At 31.6% G+C, this 13386-nt stretch overlaps 1 protein-coding gene across 4 annotated transcripts in view; it reads left to right on the forward strand.

The window, feature by feature from the left end:
• LOC107478029 (serine/threonine-protein kinase 1) overlaps positions 1-4333 on the forward strand; it is a 14901-nt gene extending 10568 nt beyond the window's left edge. Inside the window, exons 12-19 of one of the 4 annotated variants that reach the window (XM_016098136.3) lie at positions 924-1052; positions 1207-1339; positions 1982-2099; positions 2310-2535; positions 3290-3490; positions 3569-3657; positions 3903-4002; positions 4111-4333. In XM_016098136.3, coding sequence (XP_015953622.1) covers positions 924-1052; positions 1207-1339; positions 1982-2099; positions 2310-2535; positions 3290-3490; positions 3569-3657; positions 3903-4002 — 996 coding nt within the window. In that variant the 3' untranslated portion in view covers positions 4111-4333. Of the gene's footprint in view, positions 1-923; positions 1053-1206; positions 1340-1981; positions 2100-2309; positions 2536-3289; positions 3491-3568; positions 3658-3902 lie in introns of all 4 variants that reach the window. The other 3 variants (XM_016098138.3, XM_016098139.3, XM_052259147.1) reach the window with 3 other exon arrangements.
• Positions 4334-13386: the final 9053 nt, after the last annotated feature.

Here is a 13386-nt window from a genome sequence, read left to right on the forward strand (position 1 = left end):
GCAAATAATCTATCCTTTTTTCCCCGATAAGATTTCCTCTTGTATCAAAATAAGAGAAGGATGAAATGGTTTCAAAATTTGCTTTGGATGCTTAATGAAAAATCTGGGAAATTTATGAGATCATAAGGGCTTGTTTGGTCAGTGAAAATGTTATTTGTTTTCATTTTCAGTTTTTAGGTTTTTGTGATGAAAAATCATGTCTGTTTTTGTTTTTCTGTTTTACTTTTTCTCCTTCATAAAATCCTAAAAATAGAAAAACATTGAAGGTAGATGTAGCTGTCCTTGTTATGCTTGTTTGATATTTTTGACTTCAGCTTGTGCTATTCTAACATTGCTACCCTATTTGTTTCCACTATAACATATGGAGTTTCATCTTTTTCTTTTACTGCTTGTACAATTTCACCTAAGCTCTTTCCATCTTCCCCTGGCTCTAGTAGCCTTATATGGAATGTGTAAAATTTGTGATTGCTCTAATTAGGCGGACCCTAGATAAAATACTGTTGAAGACCAACATATATTTATTAATTCCTATCCTCTTGGATTAACTTCTATCACCCTTCGTTAAATAAGAAAGGATAAAAAAAAAAGGATTTTTGTTTGGAGTTATGAACAGAAAATGACTGCCAAAATATGCTAAGTGCAATTAGGTAATTTTTCCTACAATCTATATTCCTTGTTTTGGAATGATTCCTTTACTTCTAGCAGGACAAGACATGGTGGATGTTATTGTTGTTAGGTGATTCTTTGACATAGGACATGCTTTTTAGGATCATTGTATTGCGGTCTTAGTGCATTCATGCTGCTATTTGCCGCATAAGGCCGATGTTTGATACTGTTGATTTCATTTAGTTTCAGTTTTACATTTTCTTTTCCTTTCATTTCTGTAAATTCATTGAATTGAGTTGTTTTTTGTGGCTATCTAGCATAAATTCTTTGAAAAATGGAAAACTGGATCTGCTGCAGTGTTGCCAAAACTGGAAAAGGCAAGGCAAATCAGGGCATCAATGGCTTTGCAGGTGCAAACTCTTGCCCCAACTCCATTGGAAGATGAGGTATAACTGAAACTCCTTCCTGCCTCTCCTCTGTCTCTCACACCCACACATGTGCGCACAAACGAATTTCTACTCAGACTGTCTCATTTCATTGGAAAAAAAATGAAAATGAAGATACTAATTTACATACATGACACATGTTCCCAATCTGAAGCAGCCCATGGCAACTTCCATGCTAAATGATGAATATGGAGATACTGTTCCATCCGGACATCAGAACCTAGCAGTGCAGGAGGCCACTGATCTTTCTTCAAGTGGTGGCGTGAGGGAAGATGATGGAGGTGAAGGTCTGTATTTCTTCTATCATTACTCTCGCTTTGTTCAACTCTTTTCTCAGGGTTGATATCCTAATGTTACTAAAGTATAGGGAGTACAAGAATGAAAAAAGGTTCTGAGGTCTATAAGCCGAAGTTATCTTGAGATAATCCTTTCTTTCCAGTGGTTGTGCTATTCCTAGTTAGTAATTACTTAAGGCATGCATGATAATAATTCTAACTAGCAATAAGTTTTCAGCTAAATTTTTGCCAAGCTGCTTTCTTCCATCTGCTTCATCTTGGGAAATGTGCTTTTGTATATTTTTATATTTTATGCAGTTGTCTATCTTGTTGTCATGGTCCTTGTGTTTCAATTTAGGGAAATAAATATGGATGAAAGAAACTTGTGAAATTCAAAACGTTTTGTATTTGGGTTGAAGAGAAAAATTGAGAAAAGTAAAGAAAGATAAGTCTGATAACACTGGAAGCAACAATATTTCCAAATTTTCTCATTATTTAAATATTCAATTTTTTTTCTTTTTAATATATTTGCTCTCATCGAAACAAAGATTTAGACATTATAATTATGATCTCCCCGCCCCCTCTCCAGTTTGCACTTCTTTAACTTGGAGAAATTGAAGCTATTTTTTAAGTGTGCTTTATGTGTATTATTAGCAGGAAACTTTGGAACTATGATAGTCCATGGAGATGAGGTACATAAGATCACACAGGATGGAGATTCTGCAGGTTCCTTATCTGCTTTCACGGGTGGAACAGGATTGGCCGACTCTAGGTACTTGCCAGTCTGTATATCTATGATTTGAAAGCATGTGTTTCAAAAGATTATTTATCTGTCATTCCTCTCACTGTTAATAACATTCTTCTTTTGTGCAAACTTAAAAGTACATATCACATTCTTATATCAGAGCCCTCTCCTCTCTTCTGCTTTTCATTCCTCATGTGTCCTGATGTTCTTTTATGTCTTTTGTGGATAATCATTTAGGGTTGACACCCTAAAAGTTGGTACAACAAACATTGCCTCTTTTAGAGGATCTAATCCAACTACAGATACCATACAATCAACTTTACCTCGTGTTAGAAATTCAACCGAGCAGAACCTCAAAACGCAAGGTAGTTTTCGTGCACACGCTGGAATTGGTAGTGATATAAGCACTAGCATGTTGAAGAATGATACAGTCTTCCGCAAGTCATTTGCTTTACAGGACAAGGTATATCTGTAATTTGGTTTATATATCATTATATCTGCCCTAAACTGTAATATTACTTAATTGCAGTCTTCTTTTGTGTTGTTTTTATTGTGAATTGTATTTGGATCAAGCGTTTTACATATTTATGGATAACTCAGGTTTTCTTGAGGACCTGCATTAGATTCTTGCTAAATTCAGAGGCTTTACAGTTATGAACAAGCATAAACTCTGCCAATGTTATAATTTTGCCCCCATTTTTTGGTGTCTTTGGCTGGAAAGCAATGGTACAATTTACAAGGAGACTTTTAATCTTTAGACTAAGATTTGAAATTAGGGTTTCTTTCATAACTTCTATATGGTGGTCTCTGCAATGGGATTTTTTTTTTATCAAAAGATATTTCTTTGGTAGATTGCAGAAAGTTTGCATGCCTTCTTACATGGATGATCTGGTAGGACATACATGTTTTCTTTTTCAATATTTGGATTATTTTCTTACTATAAAATTCCTTTTTCTATAAAAATGATATTACACCAAATGAGATCATAATGTGAGATTCTGCTTTTTTAGTTATGAAAGTTATTTGTGATCCTCAAGACACATGAGGACAAGAACATTGTATTTCTTCCTCTGCTTTATTTGCTTGGCAGACATCCGGATTTGGTTTCTTTATTGGATCATTAATCGTATCATTTTTTTTTCTTTTGTGGCCATCTTGACGACCTATTTAGACTATGTCAGCTTCATACTTATATTTTATTACCGCTGCTATTGCAGCTATGGTCCATTTATGCAGCTGGTAATACAGTGCCCATTCCGTTCTTAAGGGCTACAGACATATCCCCAATTGCTCTGCTGTCAGATAATGTGCTTGGTGGCTTGCAACCAGATACCAGTGAGACTGGGGAAGTAGAATCATTGCAAGAGCTTTTTAGTGGTGATGTGCAATCCAAAAAGGGTCGGAGAGGACTAAATGAGGTGACTTTGTGCACTTTCTTGTCATGCACTTCTTATGACCTTATGACTCTTTTTATCAGTTTGCTAATTGACATGCAGCAGATGCCCCTTCCTCCAAGCATTTACCAGCGGCTTACATCAAGTTCCACTTTAATGAATTTGGCTCAGGCTTTAGCTTATCATAAGATGTACACCCCTTCAACTTTCACTTGGGCAGGGTTGAAAGTTTTACTATTTTTATGATAATTTTTACTTATCTATAGCTGTAGAGAACTATATATTTTCCCTCCATTGTGTGCTTGTGTCAAGAAATCACAATATTGGGTTTCCGATGGGATGGTTTCCTTTTGCTCCTTTCCTCCGTGTGGATTGTGTTTCTATTTAAAAAATGATCATTCTTAAATCTTAGCTAAATTGCTTTATTTGTTGGAAGGTGTTACGAAGATATGCCACTGCAGGAGTTGCAAGCAACGCAGGAGCAGCGGACAATTCAAAATCTCTCGGACACGCTTAGAACCATTCTTCGTTTGTAGGTAGGTAGATCTCATTGTCTCTATTCTACTTCCCCAATCCTTATTGGCTGCAAAAAATCACTACTGCTTTTCCATTTTTCATCCTGTTGATGTGATATTCTCGTACAGATAGAGTATGGTTTGCCATAAGGACGCAAGTTTTGCTGGTTTCTTCTCACGTTCTGTTGTAGTCTGTGTAAAGTAAACCCTAGTATAGGGTTTAGTAAGCTATCAGATATTTGTATGTACATATCGTGTATCTTATGTACTTCAACTAGTTGTGTTGCCCTCGTACACTAGTCAGAGCTGTTTTAGCAATGCAAAAATGTTCCATCTTTTTATCTCGATGAAATGATGTTCGTTTCATTCAATTTTAGTGATTACGTATGAATTGAATGTCCTTATTCAGGTCCCTGCCCAATGCTAATTTGTACTCATTGATCATTGATGTTTTTCAAAAAATAAACAAAAGGCCAAAACGATAATTCAGTTTGGAAACTTTTTTCGGCGATTAATTTTATTGAAGCCTGTTCTTTTTCTAGTCCATTAACATGGTTTATTATAGTGGAAAATCTGTGGTGCCTTTGCCAAATTAGTGGGCACGTACCAATTGAATTCGATTCCTTTGATTTGTGCTGGTTTATGGTAGAGTTGTTGCACCATAAGGGGATCCATAAAAGACGGAGAATGAGCAACCTGAAGATCCGATTGCTGGACTTTTTCTGGGCAATCATTGCTTTTCATGACATCTAGGCTTGAGTTTTTGTGCATTTGATTGTTCTGAAAACTAGCTGAGGAAAATTGGTGGCTAGTAACATATTGGGATGTGGCGTTTTGTTCTTATTATTGGATTTGATGGAAGAATATTTAAACTAAGAAAGGATTCTTGTCAAGTCAAATAAAATATCCGTTCAATAATAATAATAAAGAAAAGTATATGGAATCAAAAGTTTACCAGCTAAAAACTAAATAAAACTACATTAATATATATTAATTATGAATTTTAAATTTTTTAAATTCAAAATTTAAAAAATTCAAAATTGATTAAGTAGACTTAATTAAAACTTATAAAAACCTTTATCTCTTCTCTCACATCAACCTACTCACCTCCAACAATCACACAGACCTTTCTCTCCCACCAATGCTGCTGGAAGCGTCGACGACTTCCATGCTCTCCGTGACGTCTTCAACAAGTGCATCCAAGACAACTACTTCAACACAAAGCCCACCTCCCGTGACGTCTTCAACAAGTGCATCCAAGACAACTACTTCAACACAAAGCCCACCTCCCGTGTTATTCTTGTTTTTTTTTGGTTAATTTTCAATGTTTTTTCGTGTTTCTTTTTTTTTTTTCGAAGGGAATAGCAGTTATGCATCAGAAAATAGAAGCCTATTATTCCATACAAGATCCATGGAACTAGCTTTTATTATTATTAAGCGGCAGCACTGCCCCTGTGGTGTGAAAGGAGTAGCCTCGTGCCTTGTTTGGGTAGCCAGATTGTATTTGCTCCTTGTTCCTCAAAGCTTTCATGGAAGAAGAAATGTTCCTTTTCTTCTCTTTTGCTACATCTTAATTACAGAAATATAAAAAAGACATTCATTTAATATGAAAAAAAAATATCCTAATACTTAATAAAAGAAATATTCAATTATATTTTAGTAAAAATAATAAAATATCTATAAAATTTTAAAAAAAATTATGAAATTCTTAAAAAAATAGAGACATTCATATTTGTAATACAAAAAAATTCAAAAAATATATAAAAGAACATCCATTTAGTATAAAAAAGAAACATTATGATACTTCGCAGAAGAAGCATCTATATATATTAACTCGTAGAGATTTTGATTTTTGGCTAATACTCTTTTGGTTCCTTAGCATTGTAATAATAATAATCGTATAACGTTCTCACCTTTTATTTAATTGACCTAGTTTACATAAATTCTATAAATTTTCATGTCTCACTCTTTTTTAGAATTTCTTGTAGAAGTAACCCAATGTACAGATTGTTCATATTTGAGCTAAAAAACGAAAAAAAAAAATGGTGAATCAATTGAATTCTTTGCAATCTTTTTTTTTAACTTATAAAAAATTTGGAATAGGTAAAAGTATGCATTAAAATTTGTAATATCAAAATATGCTCTAAAAATTACTTTTAATGGATAAAAGTACATTTCAAGTCTTACATATTCACTAAGGGCATTATATTTTTTGTTCATGAAAAATAATCTTTGTATTTTGATATTTATAAATTTTTCTATATACTTATTCACAACAAACTTTTTGTGAATTTTTGTTCATTTATTTTTTGTTTTAATGAAAGTTTGGTTCATAGAAATTAATAAAAAACGGAATAATCATTTTTTTATAAAAAATATTTTATACTTAAATATATTTTTTTTATCCTATTTAATTTTAATTTACATCTAGACTTTTGAAATTTCACTTTTATCCGAATATGATCGGTCTTGTTTGTAGAAATTGGATATTAACTCATTTAAAACTTGTTTGTCATATAATATATATGAAGGGTGTGTTTGGCAAACACGTTATAAGAAGAAAAGTACGTTACAGTTCTTGAAAGCGAAATTTTGATTTTGTTGATTTTTCTTTTTGTGAACGTAGAAGTGATTTTATACTAAAAATCATGTTTACAGAAAGCAACCATTCTTAACTTTTACGTTTTACTAATGGACTTTTAACCATAGATATTTAACATTTATTTTTTTTATCAACTTTATTTTTTATACATATTATTGTATTATTTATGAAATTCTTATTATTTCTCTATATGAGCTTTTTTTTTCCTATTATTTATTATTTTTTTTATTAATTTTTGTTTGATATTATACACTTTTATATTATGATTTTGTATGTTATATTTATCATTATTTTTTTATAATATGATTTATTGATTTCATTAGATAAAGTAAATTAAACAAATAAATTAACTATAAATAATAATAATATTAAAAAATTATAACATACTAAAAAAGAGTACTAAAAATATACTATATAAAAAACATATAAAGAAAAGTATAAAAAAAATTGACATGCATAAAAAAATAATATTATAATTTAATGTCATGTTCTTTTTAGTAATTATCTATCTAAAAATAATTTTAACTAATATTATTCAAATAATATTTATTTTATCAAAATAAATTTTGGTATAGAGTTACCAAACATAAACCATGTTGACACAAATTTACGTTTTTTCAAAATCAATTCTATAAAATTACTTTCATTCAAACTTCAATTTGACAAATCACAATCCAAACACACTTATTTTAGTCTCTAGTATTTTCATTAAGTTTTAATTTCGTTATAAATGTTCTATTTTTATTCTAAATATTTTATTTTTTTTATCTTTATCCTCCCGTTAAAATTAAAATTTTCTTTCAAAAATATCCTTTGCTCCATTTGGAAAATGAAAATACAATGAATTAAAAAATTTATCTACATAAAGAATAAATTAAGGTATCTAATTAAGATACAATGAAAATCAAATCATGGGATAGATATTTTGAATAATAGATAGGGTTTGACGAAAAACATGATTATGTTTTGAATTAATTTATCTTATTTATTGATTTTAAGAGAATAATAGTATACGTGTTTGTTTTATTTAATTTACAATATTTTTATTTTAGTCATTTTATTTATAATTACATTGTATTATATTGTAATATGTTGAACGATATTAATCATATATGAAGAATATTATACAAAAATACAATATGTATTGAATAATAGAATATATACAGATTAAATAAATTAGGAAAGAATAAATTTAAGAAATTTTAACAAAAATATGAGTTGAAATGAAATTTTTCGTGGATCGTAGGAGAATTTTGTTAGGAAATTATTTAATTTTTTAACTTATTTGTGGGCAATACATATATCAATTATAATCACAAATGATGCTATTTCAAATTAAATGACTTATATATAATGATGATCTCATTCATTGTAATAAATGCTAATTGAATAAGTCATTATTACTTTTGATTTGGAATTAAATGAGAATAAAACCGGATATTATCTTTTGTTACTCAGATAATTATCTTTTTTGGATTTTAGATATATTATTTTTTTGGGCTTTAGATACTATTTTATTTGGGCTTAAGGGTTTAATGGGTGCCATGCTCAAATATAAATAGACCTTCAGGGTTTCGGTCCCCAATATACCAAAGCCGCCTTTGTTGCTCTTTCCCCATCAAAAGAGTTGCAGTTTAGCCGCCTAGGAATACAGAAGGCTTTGGTTGAGGAAGATCGAAAGAACAACAAGATCCAACAAGATCCAAACTCTTCCAATCATAATTTTTGTTTATGAATTCAGGTACGCTTCCGCATTATGTTATTTTTGATGATTCAATATGGATGATCTGAGATATTAAAATTAATTTATTCCAACAAGTGGTATCAGAGCCATCCATAATTTAATCATCCAAAATATTCGATTTTTATTAGATCAATATATATACATATGCACGGTTTACATTACATATAAAATCACTAAAGGCTTCGTGAAATTGTTTTCATGATGTGCGTCGTCTGTCATATATGTATATATATGTATTAATTAGTATGTTTATTGATGCACATCATGAATTTTCTATATATGAGTAAAGACGTGCTAATGGGTATATATGTTGATAGACATATATCATTATTTGGTTATACACTGAGACACGTATATATTTTATGAGGCAATCTTTCAGCTCGGCAGAATATTTTTTTTAAGTAATAAATTTATTTATTTTAAAATATTAATAGAGTTTTGCTAAATTCTGATTGTTCAAAAAAAAAAATTTAAATTATGTGTGCCATTAATTTGGTGTAAAGTGAATTGATTATCCTTTTAGGATATAAGAATTAATATGTATATGTCACTTATGCGAATATTAATTAATCCAAAAGAAGATTTATATTTGGCAAGTTATGTGTACATATTAATAATAACAAAAAAAAATTAATTGCTACATAAGGAAACTAGTAACAATTTGGATTATTGTACCCACTTTTTTTTATAAAGATTTGGTTTTAGAATAAATTGATTGAACATTATGCTGTTAAAGTAGTCTCTTCTGTGAAAATTGATTTATTCAAAACATAAGGAATATGATGTTATGTAATTCATGCAAATATTGGTCGGCCCAAAGGAAGGTCTATATTTGGCCGAATTACATACACATATTGATAGTAAATACATGTTTGGGTAACTAATTAAGAATAAAGTAATGTTTATTATTTATGCAAACAATAATCGGCCCAAAGGAAGTTTATTGTTTGGCCAAATAATAAGCATTGCATACTTCTGTTTATTTTCTATTAATTATGCGGTCAATAATCGGCCCAAAGGAAGGTTATTGTTTGGCCAATTAATAGAAAATATATGCGGTAATAAATAGGTTGCGAAGTTTAAGTTTCCATCTGCGCATTAAGTCGGTCCAAAGAAAAGCTTAATGTGTGACAGAAATTTTGACAATATTTGATTACTGCAATGAGAGTATCACTTACAGTTAATTTTTCTATCCAAAGATTGAAAATTAATGTTGTGCTAGATATCTCAATATGGATTTTTTACCCATTAATATCTAATATTTACTACATGTTCTTTTTGTTCTAATCCAGAAACTATGGCTTTAGCTACCAATGTTTCTGCGCGAATTAGCAGTATTCCTATACTGAATGGTTCAAACTTTAAAGTTTGGAAGGATACCGTGGAGATTGTCCTCGGTTGTATGGATCTAGACACAGCTCTTCGAGAGGAGAAACCCATTTCCACTCCGGAAAACCTCAATGAGGTTAAAATAGAGAAGTGGGAGAAATCCAATCGAATGAGCATTATGATCATGAAACGCTCAATTCCTGAGGCGTTTCGGGCTCAATTACTGAGGATAAAGATGCCAAACAGTTCCTAAAGGATGTTGAGAAATTCTTTACTAAGAAATTCAGTGCTCACATGACTTTATCTTCTCAGTATAAAAGAAAGCGTGATACTACTGCGGATGCGCCTTCTCAGCAGAAAAAGGCTAAGAAACAGGATCAAGTTTCAACCTGTTTCTTCTGTAAGAAGGTGGGACACATGAAGAAGGATTGTACTAAATATGCCACTTGGCGTATAAAAAAGAGTATGATTCTTACTTTCTTTTGTTCTGAGACTAGTTTAAGTTATGCACCTATTGATACTTGATGGGTAGATTCTGCTGCTACTACTCATGTAAGTGTTACTATGCAAGGTTGTCTGTGGAGTCGACCGCCAAGTGATGCTGAAAGATACATCTATGTGGCAGACGACAATATAATTGCAGTCAAAGCTATAGGAACCTTTAGGTTATGTTCCACGAGTGAATTTTACTTGGATTTATTTGAGACATTTTATGTACCGTCATTTAGACGAAATTTGGTTTCTGTTTCTCGTTTGGACAAATCAGGTTATTTTTGTTCGTTCGGAGACAATAAAGTTAGTCTCTTTTATAATTCGAATAATATTTATTCTGGTCATTTGGTGGATAATCTATATAGACTTGACTTAAAATAATAATGAAATACTGCAAACGGGTACAAAACAAAAACTAAATGAGAATTCGGCATCATTATGGCACAAACGCCTAGGTCACATCTCTAAACAGAGAATTCATAGGCTCGTGTCGGATGAAATCTTGGACCCCTAAATTTGGTGAACTTTAAAGTCTGTATTAAGTGCATAAAGGGGAAAATAACAAATGAAAGAAAATTATGTGCCGTGAGAGCTAAAGATGTCTTAGAATTGATACATACCGATATATATGGCCCATTCTCTACTGTCTCTTGGAATGGACAACGGTATTTTATTACGTTCATAGATGATTACTCTTGTTACGGGTATCTATATTTAATTCATGAAAAAGTCCAAAGCCTTAGATGTTTTCAAGTCTTTCAATGCTGAAGTTGAACTTCAACTTGAGAAGAAAATTAAAGCTGTCGAATTTGATCGTGGTGGTGAATACTACGAAAGATATGACGGTTTAGATGAACAACATCTTGGGCCTTTTGCTCTTTTTCTAGAGGAGTGCGGTATTGTTCCACAATACATCATGTCAGGCAAACTTAGCATGAATGGTATTGCAGAGCGAAGGAACCAAACTCTTAAGGACATGGTGAGAAGTATGATTAGTCATTCTTTCTTGCATGAGTGTTCACAGGGGTACAAGTTTTACAATCCTGCATCAAGGTCTATTTTGAAACAGGAAATACGAGATTTCTTGAGGATGTTGAGTTTGGGGGAAGGAGATATTAGAAATGTTGCTTTTGATGAGGATTCTGTAACTGATAATGATCAGGTCTTTGTACCTATTATTGTTCAAGACACAGTTATAGTACAAAAGCACAATGAGAATCCTACTGTAGATCTAGTTACAGTACAAGAGAACAATGAGAATATCGTTGTTGCTCAAGATACTGCTACAGCACAGAAAAATAATGAGAATCCTTCTCAATCCCAATCCATACAGCAAGCTCAACAACCTCAAGAAGTGTCATTAAGGAGATCCAATAGAGAAAAGAGAAAATCCATCTATGATCTCAAACAAGCTTCCTGTTAAATGGTATCACAAGTTTAATCAAGTCATTACCTCATATGGTTTTGAGGTAAATATTATAGATGAATGTGTATACCGCAAGTTCAGTGGGAGTAAATACATCCTTTTGGTCTTATATGTTGATGACATTCTACTTACTAGTAACGATATAGGCTTGTTGCATGAAACTAAGAAATTTCTATCGGACAAATTCGAAATGAAAGATCTTGGTGATGCCTCTTTTGTATTAGGAATCGAGATACTAAGAGATCGCTCTCAAGGTATTCTTGGATTATCACAAAAGAACTATATCGATAAGATTTTAAGTAGATATGGCATGGAAAATTGTAGACCAATGGACACACCCGTAACTAAAGGAGACAAGTTCAGTCTCAAACAATGCTCTGAAAATGATCTTGAGAGGACAGCAATGCATGATAAACCTTATGCATTAGCACTAGGGAATTTAATGTATGCTCAAGTCTACATATATCCCGATATATCATTTATAGTGAGAATATTAGGTAGATACTTGAGCAATCCGGATATGGATCATTGGATAGCTGTTAAACGCATAATGCGTTATCTAAATAGAACAAAGGATTACATGCTTATTTATCAGAGATCAGAAAATTTGGAGATCATTAGGTACTCTAATTCCGATTTCATGGCATATGGTTGCGAAACTTTGTCACTAAGCTTCATATAGTAGATGACATTGAAAGACCATTAAAGATATTTTGTGACAATAAGTCAGCAGTATTATACTCCAACAACAATAAGAGCTTGACAAAATTGAAGCATACAGACATCAAGTTCTTAGTTGTCAAGGAGGAAGGTTAAGAAAAATATATTTCCATAGGACATATAGGAACAGAGTATATGCTAGCAGACTCAATAACCAAGGAATTGATTCCTAAAGTCTTTCATGAGCACACTGCTCGGATGGGTGTCAATATTAGTGATGCCTTGGTTTAGTGGGAGTTTATTTTATGCTATATGTCCTATGACAGATATTGAGTTATTTTCTGCAGAATTAAGTTGATGGTTTATTTCATGTTATATGAAATGTTCATTTTGCAATATTTGTATTGTGTTTGATCTCAATAAAGTTGGACCAATTGGAAATAGACATGCATGAGATCACTTTGCATGTAATTTCCATATTACTCATCCAAATTTGATCTATGTCGTTGAGTATATTAGGATGGTGATTGGCGTGGTTTAGTCACGTTCGATCCCCAACATACCAAATTCGCTTCAGCAACTCTTTTCTCATCAGAGAAGTTACAATTCAGCTGCCTAGAGATACAGAAAGTTTTGGTTGAGGAAGATCAAAAGAACCACAAGATCCAAACTCTTCCCATCATGATTCATGTTTATGAATTTAGGTACGCTTCCGTATTATGATATGATATATTTTTTGATGATTCAATATGGATGATCTGGGATATTAAAATTAATTTATTCCAACAAATTTAAACTAGTATTATTCTATGACGCATAGTATTATAGCGTCAAACATACTCACATGACACCTTCTGACTAATTTTCATGTGTCTCTTCTCAAAGTTATTTTTGGAAAGTGATTATATATTAATGATAAAATTTGTTAATAATTAATGATTAATTATATTAATTTTGTTACACATTTAAATATTTTTGACAACTAAGTTTAATTAAATTAGTTCAAATCCAATAAAAATCAGTTTTATTAATAAGAGCGTGAATACACGCTCCAATTTTCCAACAACTAATGTGAACATTCATAGCTTTCTTCTTCTTCGCATTCTTTTTTTTCGGGCGTTCTTCCTTCTTCTTTGCATTCCTCTTTTTCTT

This window comes from Arachis duranensis, chromosome 3 (assembly GCF_000817695.3).
Source record: "Arachis duranensis cultivar V14167 chromosome 3, aradu.V14167.gnm2.J7QH, whole genome shotgun sequence".
Taxonomy (NCBI): domain Eukaryota; kingdom Viridiplantae; phylum Streptophyta; class Magnoliopsida; order Fabales; family Fabaceae; genus Arachis; species Arachis duranensis.